The 20,519-nt window shown below is 43.8% G+C and overlaps 1 protein-coding gene across 5 annotated transcripts in view; it reads right to left on the bottom strand.

The window, feature by feature from the left end:
* Nucleotides 1-20,519, bottom strand: part of ASAP1 (ArfGAP with SH3 domain, ankyrin repeat and PH domain 1) — a 340,823-nt gene that overhangs the window by 114,801 nt on the left and 205,503 nt on the right. For all 5 annotated transcript variants that reach the window (XM_053208331.1, XM_053208336.1, XM_053208335.1 and 2 more), the window contains one exon: nt 6,833-6,978. In XM_053208331.1, coding sequence (XP_053064306.1) covers nt 6,833-6,978 — 146 coding nt within the window. The remainder of the gene's footprint in view (nt 1-6,832; nt 6,979-20,519) is intronic.

The raw sequence follows: 20,519 nt of genomic DNA, 5'->3' as shown, positions 1-20,519 counted from the left end.
GTGTCTCCCTCTCTCTCTGCCCCTCCCCCATTCATGCTCTGTCTCTCTCTGTCCCAAAAATAAATAAACGTTGAAAAATAAAAAAAAGAACATATGATTTCATCTATTTGGAGGAGAAGAGGTGCAGGAAAGAGGACTAGGAAGATAAACCCCAAGTATCAATGACAGTTATCTCTGGGAAGGGAGACTGTAAGAGAGAAACAGCAATTTTCTCTTTGGATTCTCAATTTTCCCCACTAGGCATGTGTTCTTTTTATAGTAAGAAAAGATACATAAATAAAGTCTCCTGCAGTGGCTATTAATGCCTCAGCGGTTTTAATATTAATGTAGCTTATTAATACGGTAATAGCCCACTGTGTGTGACTCCAGGACTCGGCAGCTTGCAAAGTGTCTCACCTGTGTGGTGTGATAATCCTCAGACAAGAACAGGGCAGGTGGGGCGCCTTGGGTGGCTCAGTCTAGCTTCCGACTCTCAATTTCGGCTCAGGTCACGATGTCATGGTTTGTGAGATCGAGCCCTGCATCAGGCTCCGTGCTGACAGTGTGGAGCCTGCTTGGGATTCTCTCCCTCCCTCTTTCTCTGCAACCGCCCCCCCTCCCCGCCACATGTGCTGTTCTCAAAAATAAATAAACACTCAAAAAAAAAAAAAAAAGAATAGGGCAGGTAAGGAAGGTAACTCTTCCTCATTCTCCCAGTGAGGACATTCACATTTGTAACTTAGGCAGTGTTAATCTATTCAGGGCCAGGGCCAGAATCACAGCAAAGCCTTTGATTTCTTATGCCAGGGGTCCCCAAGGCATGGTACAGGCCCCTAGAAGTCCCAAAGGTCAATAGTACTTTCATAATAGCACTAACAGATTTTACCTGACTTTCCCACTGTTTAGACATTAGCACTGACAGCACAAAAGTAATGGAGGTGAACCCAATGGTGTCCTGATGTGAATTACGGCATTGTTTAACACCAACCGAGGCCACTGTATTGTTTATGGTCATGCTCTTGCAGTAAAAAAAAAAAAAAAAAAAAAAGGCTATTTTCATTTAAGAATGCCCATGATGAGGGGTGGCTGGGTGGCTTAGTTGGTTAAGCATCCAACTTTGGCTTGGGTCATGATCTCACAGCTCAAGAGCTCAAGCCCCAACTCATGCTCCGTGCTGACAGCTCAGAGCCTGGAGTCTGCTTTGGATTCTCTGTCTCCCTCTCTCTCTGCCCTTCCCCTGCTCATGCTCTGTCTCTCTTTCAAAAAAATAAACATTAAAAAAAATAAAAAAATAAAGAATGCCCATGATGAAACAGCAAAAATTACTGATTTGATTACGTATCAGTCCTTGAGTACATCTTTCTTATATTCTGTTTGATATAATAGGAAGTACACACAAACTACCTTCAAGGCATACCAGAGCATGACAGTTATCTTGAGAAAAAGCACTTATGCAGTATTTTGAGTTGCTAGCTGAACTAGCTAGTTTTGTCTGTTACCTTTTTAAGGGGACACCATTTTTCCCCTTGAAAGAATGGCTGACAAACTGTGGTACTGAGACATGGGTATTTGGCAAACATTTTCTCAGAAATGAATAAAGTGAGCCTGCCACACGCAGTTTCAGATTCACAGACATTGTTATTAACTTTTAAGAAACAAACCCTTGTCAAGTTTTGACACAGTATCAAAGAAGAATACTGATGATCACCTGAATTCGTAAAGTATTCCTTTCTCTTTGCAATGTATAGACCTGTGTGAGGCTATATTTTTTTTGTCTATTTCACCCAAATGGCATATTGCAACAAAATGAATTAATAGACTTCAAAACTTCTCTTTTGAATTCTAATACAGTAAGTATGGATAGAAATGGTCCACATTAGCAAGAACTCTTCAGTGTCCTTGATCATTTTTTTTTTTTAACATTTATTTATTTTTGAGACAGAGACAGAGCATGAACAGGGGAGGGGCAGAGAGAGAGGGAGACACAGAATCTGAAACAGGCTCCAGGCTCTGAGCTGTCAGCACAGAGCCCGACACGGGGCTCGAACTCACGGACCGCGAGATCGTGACCTGAGCCAAAGTCGGACGCCCAACCGACCGAGCCACCCAGGCGCCCCTCCTTGATCATTTTTAAGACTGGGGTCCTAAGACCACAAGTTTGTGAACTACTGGCTAACACTCTTTTTCTAGTATATTATAACTCGCTGGTGGGGGAAATGAAAGGGAAAATGCGGATAGAAAGAATTTTGCAAGCTAAACAGACACAAACATGGTTGATGGCTACTCATACAGGTTCTAGTCAAGCCAGGTGGGCTACCTGCATCCACAACCCATACAGAAAGGCAATGCCATCACTCTGTCGCTGCTGGGGGCACATCGCTGAAACAGTGCATGTCAGGGAACCTGGGGTCGAGCCCCAACTCCACTATTTCCAGGCATATTATTTTTTTGGAGATTTGGTGCACTTATCTGTAAAATGGGATGGGACTCTCTATACCTGCCTTTACCCTGGGGAGTTGCCACAGAGATCAAATGAGAAGATGTAAATAATAATAAAAGCTTGTATTTGTTAAGTAAATTCCGCATGTCAGGTAGTGTGCTTGGTGATCTGATTCCATGATCTCAACGAAGTCCCATCACTACCACACAACAGATACCAGCAATGCTATGTACAGGTCAGGACACTAGCCCTACAAGTTCAACCGTTTGCCTATGGCTGTAAACCTGCTGAGCGGGGAGCTGGGCTGGCAGGTCCAATGGAGACCCTACTTCCCCCCCACCCTTCACAGCCTCTCTCGGCCTGTTGTGAGGTGAAACAGCTTTTTTACAAAAAACATCTCCTGGTATGTGGAGGCGAAGGGCAGGAAGAAATGCAAGTTGCTTTTTTTTTTTTTAATTATTTTTAAAGTTTATTCACTTATTTTGAAAGAGAGAGAGAGTGTAGGTGGGGTAGGGACAGGGAGAGAGGGGAGAGGGAGCATCCCAAGCGGGCTCTGCACTGTCAGCATGAAGCCTAACGCGGGGCTTGAACTCGCGAACCGTGAGATCACGACCTGAGCCAAAACCGAGAGTCAGATGCTTAACCTAGTGAGCCACCCAGGCGCCCAGGAAACGTGAGTTACTTTAAACCTGACTTGGTGTGTCGACTCTGGCACGAGCTCACAGGGTAAAGAGCAACAGTGACAACTCTCTTTGGGGTCCTCAGGTGGCGGTCAGTTAGGAGTCAGAAGCTAGACAACAGGAATCAGCCCCAGCCCTGTCTGATGTTAGCACCAGCATCCCTGCGGCTCTTGGGGTTTTCACATAACTTCCCACCTGGCCATCCCACCTTCCACAGTCACTGAAAGCTGGGAGATGAAGACAAACCAACAGAGAAGAGACAGCTATCATCACTTAGCGGGTCACATTTCTCAGGACCAACCAACCCTTCAGAACCCCCTCAACACAATACACTCCCAATACCGATTACTTACAGGCAACACGATGAGAGTTTTTCTCTAACTAGAGTTAGTCAAAAGCAGAAAGCTACACCTGACCCCCAAATCTACCGTTTCCTTTTCCCCTATATGAAAGTAAGTAATGTTTTAATGAAAACTATTAAAATGCCCATTGTAAGTACTACCTTTATTAGAAAATGACATTTTTCCATATGTACCACAGACCTTGGAACACAAGAGACATTTGGCATTTACTGGTTGGACTGAGGATACAATTTAGAAAAGTCTAAAAATATCAAAGTACCTTCTTTTATCTTACTCTCTGAATTCCAACTGTATCCATTCTTGCTTAACGTTTCCAGACTCCACTAGCTTAAGAAAATAGGCTTTTCAAGAGCCTCCTGAGAAATACTGGTTCCCAGGGGGTGTTCTAGAGCTCCAACAAGCTCCAGGATGCTCCCCAAACTCTTATGTGGGGGCTGGAGGGCTGCAAGCTGGCCAGAAGCCCCTCCCTCCTGGGGCGTGGCTTCCTCTGAGCCCTCTCTCTGCTCCAAGGCTTGGCCGCATCAGCCTGTCTGGTTCGCTCTACCCTTTCCTGGCAGAACATAAAAAGGGAAGCAGCAAGCTGCTGAAACTGTTGTCAGGTTGTATAAACTCCTGGGACTGGCTTTTTATTCAGTCAGAATAGCGTTCCCTTAGTAACCAACTATAGTACAAACAGATTCTTTACCTGCTTCCTCATCAGGCATGCCACCACTAACTTCAAAGAGAAAACGTCAGTTTTTATTTTTTTAATTAAGTGAACTGGGTCTTCTAGCAATTTCTATCAGATATTTCTTAGACTTCTACCCCTTAAAGGAGAGTAGCCAGGGAGGAAGAAGGCCTGCAGCTTGGAGTTTGTGTAGGGGGCCAGCGAGATCAGCATTACTCAGGGAAACACAAGCACCAAGGTAGGGTGATAGAGGCAGTGTAACAGAGTAGGGTAATAGAGACAATGGACTCACAGACAGAATGTTTGGGTACACGTCTGCTTATTAACAGTGTCCCTGAACAGGTTAAATACTGATGTGCCTCAACTCCCTCATCTGGATTGAAGGTATAACAACCATAGGATTGTTGTAAGATGTAAAATAAGAAACCTACATACTGGGGCACCTGGGTGGCTCAGTCACCGAGTCATCCGACTCCTGATATCGGTTTAGGTCATGATCTCACGGTTCGTGGGTTCAAGCCCCGCATCGGACACTGCTGACAGCTCGGAGCCTGCTCGGGATTCTCTCTGTCTCCTTCTCTCTCTGCCCCCCACCTTCTCTCTCTCACAAATATACAAACATAAAAAAAAAGAAAAGAAATCTACACATGATGCACATTACCAAGTTCATCAAGGCGTTCAATAAATATCAGTGGTTTCTGTATGGTGGCAAGTCAGCACAGTATTAGGTAAGCAAATACAGACAACGAATGTTCCACGAGTTCCATGAGTGACCACTGCGTTGTGGGGCCGGCACATGCTGGGGAAGGAACCCACAGTGGAGGGAAGTGGAGGAATGGACTGGTCCAGGAAATGTGCAAGGGATGAGTCTCGACTAAAGCCAAATACATTTGGTGTCCGGGAAACTAAAGGTTATTAGCAAGACACCCCTGTGAAAACACCCACCTCAGGGGAAAACAGAACTTCCTCCCTGAGCAAGTCTGTTACCAGTAATTACTCACGTGCATAGTCAGAGTGCTGCTTCACTTCCCTTCTTCCCACCACATGGCCTTTGAGCAAGGCCATCAGCAGAAAGACAGGCAGCACCCAGAGGAAGGAGAAATGAGGGCCATCTTCCGAATAAAAGCGATTTAAATACTCTAAGATTTACAGAGATATCACGGATTTGTCAAATAAACCCCAAAGTATAGGAACATGTTGGTCCTAAGTTCCTGAAGTTTTTGAAAATAAGACCTGTTTCTATTCTCCATCTTCATTTTCTTTAAGATTAGCTGTCACTGTAGGAGACTAACTCAATGGCATAAACCACAAATTAGAATTAAGCTGTTAGGAACACAGACACACACATGTATTCATCTAGTAGGATAGGAAAAAAAAGGAGACTCTGATTGGCCAAATATTCAGGTTAAAACACTATAGAATGGCAGTTTTCATTTTTCGAAGAGTATGTATTCGTCTGTAAACTAGCTGTTTGTATTGAACAGATCTGTGACTAGATTCTCCTGTAAGGTCACAGAAGCCTATCTGATAGAAGACAACTAACCCAGGGCCAAGACATCTTGAGTTCTTAAAGGAGGCCAGGGTGCAATACTGAGAGACTGGGGGAGAGGAAGAGTCTGCCTGTCTTCAGGAAAGAGCCGAGGAAAGTATGGCATCGTTTTCCTTTGGGACTGTCCAACCTCCCTGTGCCTCTATCTCCCGGGACTCTGGAGAAGAGAGACTTGATTTAATGTACAAGGAGGGCTGGGTGGTGATGCCACACAGAACGAGCCTTCTCAGTGTGAACAGGGTGTGAGGGCGGGTATCCGGACAGCAGTGTCGCCAAAGAGACCACCTCAGCCCCAACTCTGTTTGCCTCCTGGAGCCAGACACCCCTCACGTCCCAGGTTTTTAGGGATTCCTTTTGTCATCAACTTCTGTAACCCTCGATTCCCCTGAATCCCAAAATCTTTTTCTTGGTGGGGGGGTTAAAAAGACGTGAGGAACTGGGGAGGTTAATTATTTGTAAGTCAGGGACCAAAATGCATGCTTGTCTTCATACAAGTGAGGTATAACACTTGCAACGTGGATTTCCAGTGTATGTTTGACACAGAAATCATCAACACTCTTTCAACTAATAAAAAAACAAAAGTCGCTAAAAATTATCTCAAACAAAACCCAAACCAAGGCAATGGTAGAATGGGAAGAGAATTCAGGTTAACTAGCTTCTCTGACTCCATAAATCTTCCCTGCTAGAAGCTGGATCTAGGAGTTCTACAACAGTATTTTCTTTTTTCTTTTTTTAAAAAAAAATTTTTTTTTTTAACGTGTATTTATTTTTGAGACAGAGAGAGACAGAGCATGAACGGGGGAGGGTCAGAGAGAGAGGAAGACACAGAATCTGAAACAGGCTCCAGGCTCTGAGCGGTCAGCACAGAGCCCGACGCGGGGCTTGAACTCACGGAGTGTGAGATCGTGACCTGAGCCGAAGTCGGCCGCTTAACCGACTGAGCCACCCAGGCGCCCCTACAACGGTATTTTCTTTACACGTGACTCCACACCGGAGACTTTTAAAAAGCTTTTCATTTTTTATTTTTTTAATTTTAATTTTGTTTAACCCCCAGGACGGGGTGCTGGGGAGAAGATTACTAAATTGTTCTCTTCGTGATCTTATTGTACTTTGGTCTGGCTGAAATTTTTAGAAATCACTTATGCAATGGCTTACCAGATTTTTCAGCAGTGTGGACAGTTCCTTTGTAAGAGTAGAAAACTTGACGAAAGCAGTGCCAAGGTCTGGGTTGTCTCGACTTAAAAAATTACTTCCGAACTTGTCAAGAACTTGTGCATAGTTTTCTTCATTTTGTACGTGATCTAAAAAAGAAGAAGGCAGGAGTCTGAGCTATTATTTGCCACAATGACGAGTTACTTTGAACACTGATTGATCATTAGAAACTCTTAAAGGGAAGGCAAAGAGACACGGCATCAATTATTCACTGAATGTGTCCAGAGGTGGTCAGCAGGGAGCTAGATGTCTTCGCTCACTCTAGTAAACAGGGTTTCCCCTTGTTCTTTCACAGCGTTCAGTTCACCTACATCCCAGCTAGCCCATGGACTCCCCACGGGGCGGGGGGGGAGGGTCAGGTTATCATCCCATTTCAAAGCACATCGTATTTCCATTAAGAAACTATGATTAGCAGGAACAAGGAGAAAAGTCTCCTTTGAAAATCAATCTTGGAAGGCAGAAGAAACATCCACGGGTTCTAACAGGTTTCCTTCTCTGCAACTCATCTTAATTTCCTTTAATTCTGTCTAAGCCTCAGATCTGAGGAACAGCATTTTTAAAATGATTTTTTTTGCACACGATCTCTTGGTGTGAGTCGTGAAGGCATGGATCAGATGGATCAACGTTTGAGGTTTGGTTTCACCACCTATAAGTTAGCTATCTTATCAGTTTTGTAACTTTTATGACCATTATCCTAGTTGGAGAATTACAAGGCGTTAATGAGATACTTGTGAATACATTTCCTCACTCTGAGCTTTGCTTTCCTGATCTGTAACATGACACTAACCCTATCTTACATGAATGTGGTGCTGAAGAGGTGATACGAACTGTACAAAGAGTGAGGGTACCATAAATAACAACCACTCCCACTCTCTCTACTGGGCTTCCAGGATAATATCACACTCTCTTCACCGTTCTTCTATGTCTTGGCTGCTCCTTCCTCTCCAACATCTTTGCTGGATCTTCATCCCCCTGACCTCACAGTGTTGGAGAGCCCTGGGCTTTTCTTCTCTCTCTCTATGCTCACTCTCTTGGGATCTCATCTAGTTTATAGCTTTGAATAACTTCTATTCTATCCCAAATTGATACCCCAGCCCAGACCCTAGCCCTGAAATATAGACTTCTATATCAACTGCCTATTCAATATCTCCACCTGGATGTCTGATAACTATGTTCAATCTCAACATGCTAACAGCAAACCCTTAATGTTCTGCCCCCGACCTTCTTTTTCTACAGACCCTTATATCTCAGTTAATGACAAATACATTCTTGTAGTTGTTCAGGTTGAAACCCATACTAGTCATGCTTGATTTTTCTTTTTCTCATACCCCAGATACAACCCACTGGCAAACCCTATTGTCTTTACCTTGAAAATGTAACCAAAATCTGACAACTCACTACCCCCATGGCTATCAATCTTATCTGACATCATCTCTTGCCTTGATCACTGCAGAACCTCCCTATGAAAGTCTCTTTATTGCAGCTCTTTCTTGTTCACCTACAGTCCCCTATCAATACAGCATCCAGTGTGGTTCTGTAAAATTGTGCATCACATCCTGCGATGCTTACAGCAGACATAAGCACTTACCGCAGATATCCAGACTCCCTACCCCTGCAGGCTCTGGAAGGCAGTCCTGCACGTCTCTACACCCTTGAAGGAAGCAAGCACGGAACATGACACATGCTGACCAAGGAAGTGGGAGTGGAGGCGAGGTGCCCCACTTCCACGTGCACACGTTTCAGATGCCTCTACTCAGGTCCCCGCTTCTCTCTTCCTTTGTGGTAGAGGACAGGGAGGCACAGATTTGTACGGAGCCCCATAAGAGACGCATGACAATTTACTGAATGAATAAATGAACGGTGAGTATCTGACAAAATCATGTCTAGCAAAATCATACCTCTAAAGGCTTAATTAAATACCTCCTTATAGAGCCTTCCCCTAGTTGGCAATATCCTCCCTTGCCAGTAACTCTCTGTGCCTCTTTTGCAGTATTTTCCACCATATCACATCCTATTTGTGTAAGTACAGACCTTTCCTTGCCATACGGCTGTGAGAGGCAGGGATTACTTCTGGCTCATCTCTGCGTCCCCACCCAACAAATACCACCGTGGTTGTCATTTTTCGGTGAGCTGAGCTTAAGAAGCTAGGGCTCAGTAAATATCCATTGACTTGGATTTGTTGATTTTCTTTTCAGGAATTTAAGAAGCATTCCCTTCTTAAAATCTCCTGGATCGTTCAATAATGGAGATAAAAATCCAAACATCTCACTCTCAAATACACTCTCAATAACTGTGCGGGAGCACTGGGCACTCACTCATGAAACCAAACAGAGGTCTGAACTGGGGAATGTCCCAAGAAGGAAGTCTCAATACACAAAAGGAAACAAGTGTCACAGCAGGCCAGTGAAATGAAATGAGGCCCCAGCAGCCTTCCAATCATCACATCAAAAATTCATGATGCCTACAGTGGATGTCAGCATTTTAGGCCGATATTAAAAAAGATAAAACGCAGCTCTGGTTATTGCCCAAGTAATGGAGGGAAGTGGCTCAGGAAAACACAAAAGAAAGGCCACATCAGCTCGACAGACAGGATGCACATGTTTGATCTCCTCATAAACTGGAGTTACCCCTGATTCCTTCTGTCTAAAGCTAAAGAGCCTACCTCACCCCTGAGAATCCCACCAGATCTCTTCTGCTTTTGGAGGCCAGCAAAAACAAGAAACAAACAACAAACAAACAAACAAACAAAAATTCAGCAGCCTGTTCATTTCAACTGCTTTCAAAGAAAGTGTTTCTGGTAAAACAGAAGTATATAGGATTTTTGTTTGCTTGGAATTATGAAATATTTCAAATGACATATATCACAACCTTCAGATGAAGAGAATACTCATGGACCCGCCAGCCAGTTTAAGAAATAAAGTATTCCAGAATGTTTCCTCTCTCCCCCAATCCCAATCTCTTCCCTCCCTCCCCAGACACAGCCACTCTCTTGAGTTTGGAACCGCATGCAGAGCTTAGAAAGAATTAGGAGAAGCTCTTAGTCTCTCAGAGATGATGGACTCATCAAGCAACAAGACAGACTTGGCTAAGGCAGATGGGGCTCAGGAAGGGAGCACTGGCATTTGTTGAGAACCTTCTCTTACCCAAATGCTTTTTACAAGACCATATTTAACCCTCACCAGAACCCTGTAAGGGAAGAAGGAGGCTTTATCGGGAAGATGGAACATCAAAAATGACGTGAGAGAGGCAAAAGGTGAGACTCGATGAGTAAGTCCAGGCTAGGGCATGGGTCCTGGGTGCTTTGTTAATTCCACTAATGAACCACCATATAGTCAATACCTATATTTATGTGCATAAGTATATGTATGGTAATCCTACATCTGTATATATGTGTGAAATTTCCTACTGTAGATACATTTTAAAAATCACAGTCTATGGGGTGCCTGGGTGGTTCAGTCGATTAGCATCTGACTCTTGATTTCAGCTCAGGTCATGATCTCATAGTTCATGGGTTTGAGCCCTGTGTCGGGCTCTGCGCTGACAGCACAGAGCCTGCTTGGGAGTCTCTCTCTCCCTCTCTCTTTGACCCTCCCCCACTCTCAAAATACATAAACATTAAAAAAAAATCACAACTTAGTAAGGTGTATCTGGGGATAATACTAATAATCTTGTGGGTAGAAATAATGGCAATTAACTGTTAGGTGCTTAAAACAGTACCTGGCATGTAGCCAGTATAAGAATATATATCTCACACACACACACAAAAAAAATAAAGAAAAAAAAGAATATCTCACATGCTTTTTTTTTTCCCCAAATCTGTGACAACTCACTAGCAATATTATATAAACACATGCATCCCTTTGTACAAAACTAAGGGTTTACCAAGCAGGTTTTCAGCAGAGGGAGAGGGTAGAGAGACAGGGGGTTCTGGTGGAGGAGAGAACAACGGCAGAGGCAGAGGGCAGGTTCAGTTACGGAGTATAGCAAGCAGAGAAACAAATGGTAAATTCGGGGGTGTAGGGAAGAAGAGAGAAATACAGGGCTTTGGGGGGGGGGAGGGACTGTCACAGACACAGGTGTGACTGAATAGGAGGGCTGATGAGACAAAAAATGGCCTGGCCAGGACCTTTCAGAAAGCAGGGTAAACTACGTTAAGTGCCAGCAGACTTTCGGGAAGCTGGTAAAGTGAGTGCTGGGGAAAGGAAGTGAGGATGGAGACCAAATAAAAGAAAAGAACAAGGAAAGAGAGAAATTCAATCCAGCCGTTATGGAGAGATTCATGCTTTTCAAATATCTACAGGGGATTTCTGGTATTCATGGTATTGTCGCAGAATGTAAGATAATTCTAAGAGCCAGGTGACTCCCTTCAGTTCTGGAAAAAGAAGAAAATAAAATAATTTTACCAGCTGAACCAGAGAGGGCCACTTAGTCAAGATTTCAACTGCTGGCATTTCTTTGGGGAGATGACTAACATATACAGATCACCTAATATGTTCCATGCAGCTCAAAAGGGCCTTTACATACATTCTGACATGTAAGCCCCACAGTAGTACCTAAGTAGTGATTTACTATTCTAGTAATAACACAGATAACAGTAGTGTGTCGAGTATTTAGCATATGCCTGTCACGCACTAAGCACTTCATGCACATTACTGAATTCACTTGTATCAACAAGACTGGAAGAGAAGTATCGTTATGATCCTCACTTTTGAGATGCAAAAACGTGCCCAAGGTCATACAGCTGATAAACAAGGGAATTTAATCTTAGGCTTTTTTGATCTCAGAGCGGAGACTCTCCCCCATATCCTCAAGTGAGACAGATCTACGATCAAATTCCAGGTCTGTCACCAACCCCGTGTGGTGTTCTGGTCGAGTAACTCACCTTCCTAAGTCTCATCTTCTCAGCTCTAAAATGGGGGTAATAATGGTATTTGCCGCACAGCGGTATTATGGAGAGTGAGTTACTGCATGCCAAGTGCATGGTACATGATAAGGTCGATAAATGTTTACGGCGAGGACAGCAATGATGGATGATGGCACCAGGCTGCTCCTCGGAGTCCAGTGCAGTGGCGTCCATCTTTCATCCTCTGGCCAGGGGGACAGAGGCTCCAACTATACTCTGAAGTCCGTGACAGCTCTCAGAGTATATGTTCCTGGGGCTGGCAGTTACAAGTGCCTTGAGAATACATTAAAATTCAATAGTCTCTTTTTTTAAAAATATTTTTAAATGTTTATTTATTTTTGAGAGAGAGAGACAGAGAGAGAGAGAGGGCTGCAGAGGGGCAGAGAGAGATGGAGACACAGAATCGGAAGCAGGCTCCAGGATCTGAGCTGTCGGCACAGAGCCTAATAGGTTCGAACTCATAAACCATGAGATCATGACCTGAGAGCTGAAGTCGGACGCTTAGCTGACTGAGCCACCCAGGCGCCCCCAAATTCAATATTCCTTTGAAATGTCATGTACATTTCTCCAGTGAGGCCGTCCTCAAAATTTTCAGAACCACAGCAATTATTAAACAGGCCTTTCTCTAAGGCATGTTTGCCTTACCAAACTGGGAAACTCACAAAACTTCCCAACTGGCCTGTCAACCCAACCTTTGATGCTCTGTCACTGTAACTATAGCTGCAGCTTATAAGCACCAACCGTGTGGCGAGATCCAGAACGGTGAATATCCTAAAACTTCTTCAAGGCAGTGTTTTATAGATAAGACAGTGAAACTCACTGGGGAATCCACATTGGAACCTAGCCTCCTCCGATTCCAAACCCACCCTTTTCCACTGACAAACTCAGGAAAGACAGTCAAGGCTGCCATGATGCGTGCTACAAATATCTATTTGGAATCTAATACATGAAAGGCTTAATGATAAACACCAAGAAAAACAGGGTAAGACAGACCTCCTGTCCTGTAATAATGACAAAGATGCAATAAATGTAACAATGACTGATTACAATCGTTAATAATTATTAATTACAATTATAATTAATTGTGGTTAAACTTTTGATCACTTAATGGGCCAGGAGCTGTGCTTTTGTCCTGCATTACTTCACTCAATGCTCACAATGACATGCTCTTATTATCCCCATTTTCCAGATGCAGAGACTGGTTCAGAGTTAAACAGGTTGCCCAAGGTCACCCAGCTGCATGGTGATGACAGGCATGGGCTGCAGAGCCTGTGTTCTTACCCATCATGCTCGGTTAAATGCTGGAACTCCAGATGTCTCCTATTTTTGAGCCAGATGTCAAGTGACTGACTGAGGGATCTGAAAATCTTGGTCCTTAGCTCCAGGCTTTACCAGGGGACCCTGGTCAGGTGACTAAGGCTCTCAGGGGCCTTTATTTCACCTATAAAACAGGCCTGATAGGGGCGCCTGGGGGGCTCAGGAGGTTCAGCATCCAACTCTTGATTTTGGCTCAGGTTACGATCTCACGATTTGTGGGTTCAAGCCCTGCGCTGTACTCTAAACCATGTCAGCACAGAGCCTGCTTGGAAGTCTCTCTCCCTCTCTCTCTGTTCCTACCCTGCATGCTCTTTTCTCTCTCTCAAAATAAATAAGTAAACTTAAAACAGGTCTGATAATACCTATACCCAGCATACTCCTTGAGGTTGAATGCTAAGAGGTAAAGATGTCATAATTAGTGTGAAAGCTCTTTGGGGAAAACTGCAGCCAACAGCAGTGAACATTATAAAACCACGAAGGATTATTTCTATTTAATGAGTAAAGGCCTTGAAAGCATTCATAACAGATCCATCCTCAAAAGCTCCCCCAACCTTGACCAAGCACAGCCTAATGTTTACCGAGGCATCATCTGATGCAGGGACAGAGGCATAAGTGGTTTGTGTCTCCCTGGGTTTGAATCTCCCTCTGTCCAGGCTGACCCATCCGTGACCTTGGAAAAGGTACTTTTCTGGGTCTCAGCTTTCATACGTGAAATGTGACAGATGTAGGATCCATAAAGTACATGGCAAGCCTCTAAAAATATCTTTACTTTTATTGCTTTCATTCACCCTGAGACCGAAGGCTGAAGCTCTGATGTTAATGGAGAATTGGGTACAATCTAAATATCGTGGTATTTTTTGGAGGGTCCACGATACACAAGACAACTGTGGACCAAACCCTAGGTCTTCCATTTACCAGCTGTGGATCTAAGACAATCCATATAATCACCTTAGACTGTGCTTCCTTAACCACAGTAATACTTCGATGGGATCATGACGCGGACAGGACAGGAAACGCCTCCAGTGCGTCTCCTCCGGGGTCTGGCCTACGGTGGGTCTTTAAGATATGGGAGGAACCATCCCTGGCCCCAGACTGAGTCTCCCTTCCTTAACTTCCCACACTCTCCTTCTTGAGAGCCTCGCTTCTCTTCCTGTGTCTCTATGGAAGTTATCTTCTTTGCCACGAGTCCAGTGCCACTGTGTTTATCATCTCATCTTCGAGAGCTCAGAGGTATCTGGAGCACAGCTCGGAGGCAGGCATCATTCCACTGCAGCCACACAGCCCAGCCGAAGTTCCTCAGTGCCCCTCACAGTTCTGGGCCTCAACCTGCCTCTTGCGAGATCAAATGTAAGTGCAACCTCCCAGGCGAGCCTGTCATTCACTCCCTCCTCAGCCTCTTGCGACGTCCCAGCTGCCAGCTTTACCTGATCTGCAGTTGTTCACCCAGTCCCCAGCACTCGACCAGCTTGGTAAAATGCTCAACGTATGTAGTGAAGTCTCCCGGAGCAAGTCTTCTCTCCTTCCTTCGGAAAATACTTAGTATTGGCCACGTGCCAGGCATATAAAATACAATGAGCTATAACTGTAATAATAAAGCCATGTCATAAATTATAGTGCTGGCAGAGAGGGGGAAGTGATAAATTCTTTTACACCATCCTATACATACTCTGTAGCACTAATCACCCTTTAAAAATTTTAATTCCATTTGTTTTTAAAATTACAAAAATAATTCATACACTTCTACAGAGATATATAAAGATACAAATGATCATTTCATTTCCCCTTCTCCAATCCCATCTCCTTGAAATAAGCAGAGTTAATAATGTGGTATGTTAATAATCTCAGCAAAGCTTTCTCTATGCTTAAAAAATACACAAACACACATACAATAGGGGGTCTTCTCCCTTTTTCTCATTTTTAAAAAACCAAATGGCATACTAAAATCAAGACTACATGGCTTACTTTTTTCCTACTGAATAAGGATCAAGAAACCGAATACAATTAAATCTAATTAATCATTTTAACTGTGATTATATTCCTTAATAAACACTACTATGATTTGGAGAACTATCCCCCTGAGGGACTTCCAGTGTTTGCTACTGAAAAAGCAATGCTGCCATAAATATTCTTATCCACAAGTTCTTACATGCTGTCACTTTAAAAGATGCAGTCACAAAAGCAGAACTGTTGGGGAATGGGGTGCACACTTCAAATTTTAAATAACACTACTATGTTTCCCAAGAGGCTGGTGGTAACAATGCACAGACCCAACAGCCGCACAAATGTAAGAGGGATTTCTCTAGAACTTCACTAGCGCACAGATGTTGTTGCACTTTTTTAATTCATACCACAGGGATGTGAAAAAGTGGGTGACAGTAAGCCCGAGTATCTCTTTGTATTTTATTGTCCATTCACATTTCCTTTTCTGCCTGTTGTTTTCCACAGCTTGCCTTCTCCCTAGCAGTCTGTGAGAAAATTTTTTGCCTAAGGGACGGCAATCTTTTGTAATATGTGTTGCTGGAATTCCCTCCTGTTTGTCTCCTCATTTGGTTTATGGTGTCCTTTGCCACAGAGAACTTTTTAGATTTCATGTCATCAAACATACCAATCTTCACCCAGAAATCCTTTGAGTTTCCTATCTTATATTCCCAAACCTCCTAATAGTTTGTATTAAAAAAACAACAACACACTGAAAGCTTGAATTCAATCCAATGTATCTGTTCATGTAGGGTGAAGAAAAGTTCCAGCGTTAAAGTTCCTAAGCCTTCTAATATTTGCTTTAGTTTTATTCTCTTTTGAATACTTCAATACTTAATCCATCATCGATGGTTTTTATTTTCTTTCCTCTGTATGAAAATATATTGCTTATTTAACACAGCCTCTCATAGGCACCCACGCTGCATCTGATAAATAAATGAACACACGGACAAAACTTGGATGTAGCCACTGAGTTCCCAAGCGATGACAACTGCCTAACACCCTGAAGAATGAACAGCTCATTACTGGTAGACCCGGGAAAACAGGCACAGCATCCCATCAAGGCACCTTAAAGTACCCGGGGGTAAAGAAGCTGGTGTCTGCTTGAGTGGGCAGAGATACAGAGACCACCAAGGGGCCCCCAGTCTCTCCAGAGCTCACCGTCTCGGCAGGTTAAAGTTTTAAAAGCACTGCCCTCCACTCCTGTTCAGTGTCAGAGTGGGGCCCGGCTCTTTTTGTCACGCTGATGATCCATACAACCAGTTACCATTCAACCTGTGACCCTGAAAACAACCTGTTTTGTTTTTAAGTTTATTTATTTTTGAGAGAGAGAAGGACCGTGCATGTGAGCAGGGGAGGAGTGGAGAGGGGGAGTAGAGAGAGAGAGAGAGAGAGAGAGAGAGAGAGAGAGAACCCCAAGCAGGCTCTGTGCTGTTAGCACAGAGCCCAATGCAGGCCTCGAACCCACGAACCATGAGATCATGACCTGAGTCGAAATCAAGAGTCAGATGCTTAACGGACTGAGCCTCCCAGGTGCCCCATGAAAACAACCTGTTTTAATTTTACAGACACTATATTGGTGGGGGGTGAGGGAGTTTGGGCTCAGAGTCCAAACTCTGTATTGCCTTAGATACAACCTCCACTATTTAGACACATTTAAATTGATTGTGAACAAGTTATTTCACTTCCCTGGGCCTCAGTTTCCTCATCTGTTCCCACCACCACTCACTAAGGTTAAGGTCCAAGGCAACATGGTTAAAGGCAGAACGGTTTGCATACTTTTTTTTTTTTTAATTGCCTTTCTCCATGCCACTTGGGATGACTCATTCCTCTGATTTTTCAAGGTCATTTTGAATTTGGATTTGTTCTTTCAAAATTCTAGCCAAGCCTCTACAAGAATCTGCTCCAGCCCCAAGGGTGTTATCTGGAAACTTAGCATGCAGACTCCCATTTCCGCAGCAACTGACAAATCCATTAACTAACAGAGCCCCAAGACAAGATGCCTGCAGAGTTCCACAAGGCTATTACTCGGCATTTAAACGGCATTTGAGCATCAGAAGCAGCAATGCCCTCTCTTCTGGCTCCATCACGTTGGCCTCCTAACTGCCAGATAAAATCCACATCACGCTTGGATTTGCTGTCGGCTCTTCTGGGTAATGTTCATGCTTTGAGATCTGCCCCCTAAGAAAAGCTAGGACGGAGACAAGTATTCCTCTTCTATTCCAGCCTTCTAGTCAACTGCCCACCCTCCGAGGGAGCCAAGCTTTCTTATAAACAGGTGTAATGTACAAATATGGCCCCACATGTTACTATTAATTCACAAACTTTCATTAAGCACCTACAGTGGGATACAAAGGTTATGTAGGTCATTCGGTTTACAGCTTTAGTCCTTCTGAGCTTCAGCTTCTTGGTTTAAAAATTATGTGTAAAATGACTAGAGATAAACCGAAGCCTCACTGGGATCTTGTCCTGGTAGATGAAGTAGGCTAGGATAGGACCTGGCTGGGCAGCTGCTCTTTAAACTGGTACTCTCCAGACGATTTGTGACCATCTATACTTTTCATGAAAAATTTTATTATTTTATTTTAACCTGTATTTATTTATTTATGAAAGACAGAGTGTGGGGTCGGGGGGGGGGGCGGGCAGAGAGAGAGGGGGACACAGAATCCGAAGCAGGCTCCAGGCTCTGAGCTGTCAGCACAGAGCCCGATGAGCGGCTAGAACCCATGAACCGTGAGATCATGACCTGGGCCGAAGTCGGATGCTTAACTAAGTGAGCCACCCAGATGCCCCATGGTAAAACATTTTGAAACCTAAATTTCTAATATTTATTTATTTAACCATTTCCTTATGTGTTAATACAGTATATGTTAGATGCATATTCTGCATACAATGTTACTACTTATATCCATCAATGGTTCTGATCTCAATTCCACAGCTTGCAAAAACCCCTAAAATTGACTGAAAAATTCTGCCTTCAAAAAAATTTTATTTTTTAAATTCAGAGAAGGTCTGTTGTTCTCATATTATAAAGGGATTGATGACCCCAGAATGTTAAGGATCACGGAGGAGAGTCAGCTGAATCTAAAACCTTCTCGCCCTCAACAGGTGCAGAGTCCAATGAGTCTGAGGGAGAACAACAGCACGTGTACAGAAGAGATCAAACGTGCAAGCTGGCCTGTTTGGTTTTGGGTGGAGAATGGCATTCTTTTTTGGACCCCGTGACCCCCCCAAAGGGTATACATGGTGTCTTTTAGGTTGCAAAAGAACCTTCGTGTCCTTTCATCACCACTATTTCATCAATAGACAAGGTAGGTATCATCTCGATTTCACAGAGAAGAAAACTGAGGTCTTCAGAAATGGACGGACTTGCTAAGAACTACTCTGCTACTTATAGCCAGAACAGAGATCACACCCCAGCGTTCCGGTCTGGGAGCCAATGCTTTTCCAGAAGGGATCCCCCCACTCCTCACTGTGCAGGCGGCACAGAACACCCCCAAGCGCTACAGCAATACACGTCTCTCCACTCCAGGGCTCCTGGAAAAGGCATCACCCAGAGCGTGGACAAGGAAGATGACAAGGGCCACGCAGCACACAAATGTGCCAGGTGCCACTTAAGTGTGCTGTCTGTGGTTCAGAATACACACGCACACGCACGCGCGCGCACACACACACACACACACACACGTTTAAAAAAGAAATACGGCTGATTAGTATTTTCTTCTTTTATCTCAATTTTCCTTTGCAAATATGTTAATATATATTATACTTTTCCAATGAGAAAAACAAACAGAAAATGCCATTAACAACAACAACAACCAGCCCCAGGTTTTCCAGAATGCACTGGAAACCCCCTGCGATTCCCCATAAAGAAAAAGTGTGACGTTTGATCAATTATCAGGGACATGGAAGATCGGAGAATATCCTGTTGTCTGCATGCAGGTGACAAACTGGCCGTGCAAAGTCATCCTCCATCAACCCCCAATCACTCCGTCTTACGGCACTGATTATTTATGAAAAACACTTCAGAATCGATAGCAACTTGCTTGATTTCCATACCTAAGCAGGCGTCAGAAAAATCGAGAAGTAGTTATCTTCCTGGCTAAAGACTCGGCTGGAGAGTCCCTCCCGTCCTAGACAGAGACACTTTAAAATTCATGTGCATGTCCAAACCACAAATGGAGTTCAACACATGCATGACTGCTTTGTAGAGTTTATCACGGAGCATGGCTGCCTGAAGCTGGGGCCTCCTGTGAAGAGCTGAGGTGAGTTTGCCTCACAGGATACTCCACGTGGCCAGGGAAGCCTGTGTGAGAGAGGCAGAATGGAAGCGACCCTAGCAGGAATACCATACACAGAAATAACACCAGAGACCCTGGCATTCCTCCAGACTCTTGCTATAGTTTAATTGCAACATCATTATACAGGAAAACATAACCCTCGTTTGATGAGGCATAAACCATCCAAGAACGTGGTCAAAATGCAACTTGGAATAAGAGGCAGCAAGATCTGGAGTGACCAGAGAATCTTGGCCGTAATCGTCAAGGAGGATCTGCTCAAGGCAGAAAGGTTGTCCGTAAAGAAAACTCGGCAGTCACTAAGCTGAATCTTTACGCGAACGGTAAAAAGGATTAGCTGACAGGGACTGAAAATCACAGTAGGACACATCTGTGCCTTTAATTTAGGAGACTCCTCAACTTAGTTGATTTGGAAGAACGAGAGAGAGAGAGAGAGCAAAAACCATGTAAACAGCACTGGGCACCCCCCCATCCCAGTCAATGACGAGTATGTGTCTGTGGGCAGGAGGGACAGTGTTCGCAGGGGGAGCCTCTCCCTGAGCTGCGGGTGACGGGCTCAAAGGCTGTGTGTGGTGGGTGAGTGTGTGCGTTTTCAATACCACACTCCTAAAGGAATGCCAATCTTTGTAAAAACACTGAGGTAGAATTTTAAGTGTACTTTATTGGCCATATAAGGATTTTCAAGGGTTATTCTGACTCCATGGGTTACTTCCCTTACATGCAGACTTTAAGACCGAACTTCAGAGTGAGACTACGAGGTGAAGACACTGAGTTTACAATAAACTGGAAGTCCAAGAGTACAGATGATCACTGCTTATCCTCGCATTTAATCACCTACTTGCCTCTCCTGTGCTTCGTAAATAGTTTTGACTGAATAAACAGAGCGACTATTTTCTGTGTTTAGGTATCTGTGATCCACAAACCCGAGATGAAGACATACCTCTCTCTAAGTCACTTTCACACACTGCTGCATATTGGTGAGTCCAACTATGCCAAAACACCTCTCTGCGAGTCAAGTGTTCTGTCAATCCCTGAATGTTGTATGTTCAATCAATGCTTAATAAATGAATTACTCATACATTATTTTTTATAAAGATCTATCTGCATCGGCAGTTGATAATTTGATGGAATAACT

This window comes from Acinonyx jubatus, chromosome F2 (genome assembly GCF_027475565.1).
Source record: "Acinonyx jubatus isolate Ajub_Pintada_27869175 chromosome F2, VMU_Ajub_asm_v1.0, whole genome shotgun sequence".
Lineage (NCBI taxonomy): Eukaryota > Metazoa > Chordata > Mammalia > Carnivora > Felidae > Acinonyx > Acinonyx jubatus.
The sequence above is the reverse complement of the archived record's forward strand: the minus strand, read 5'-3'. Positions and strand labels throughout refer to the sequence as shown.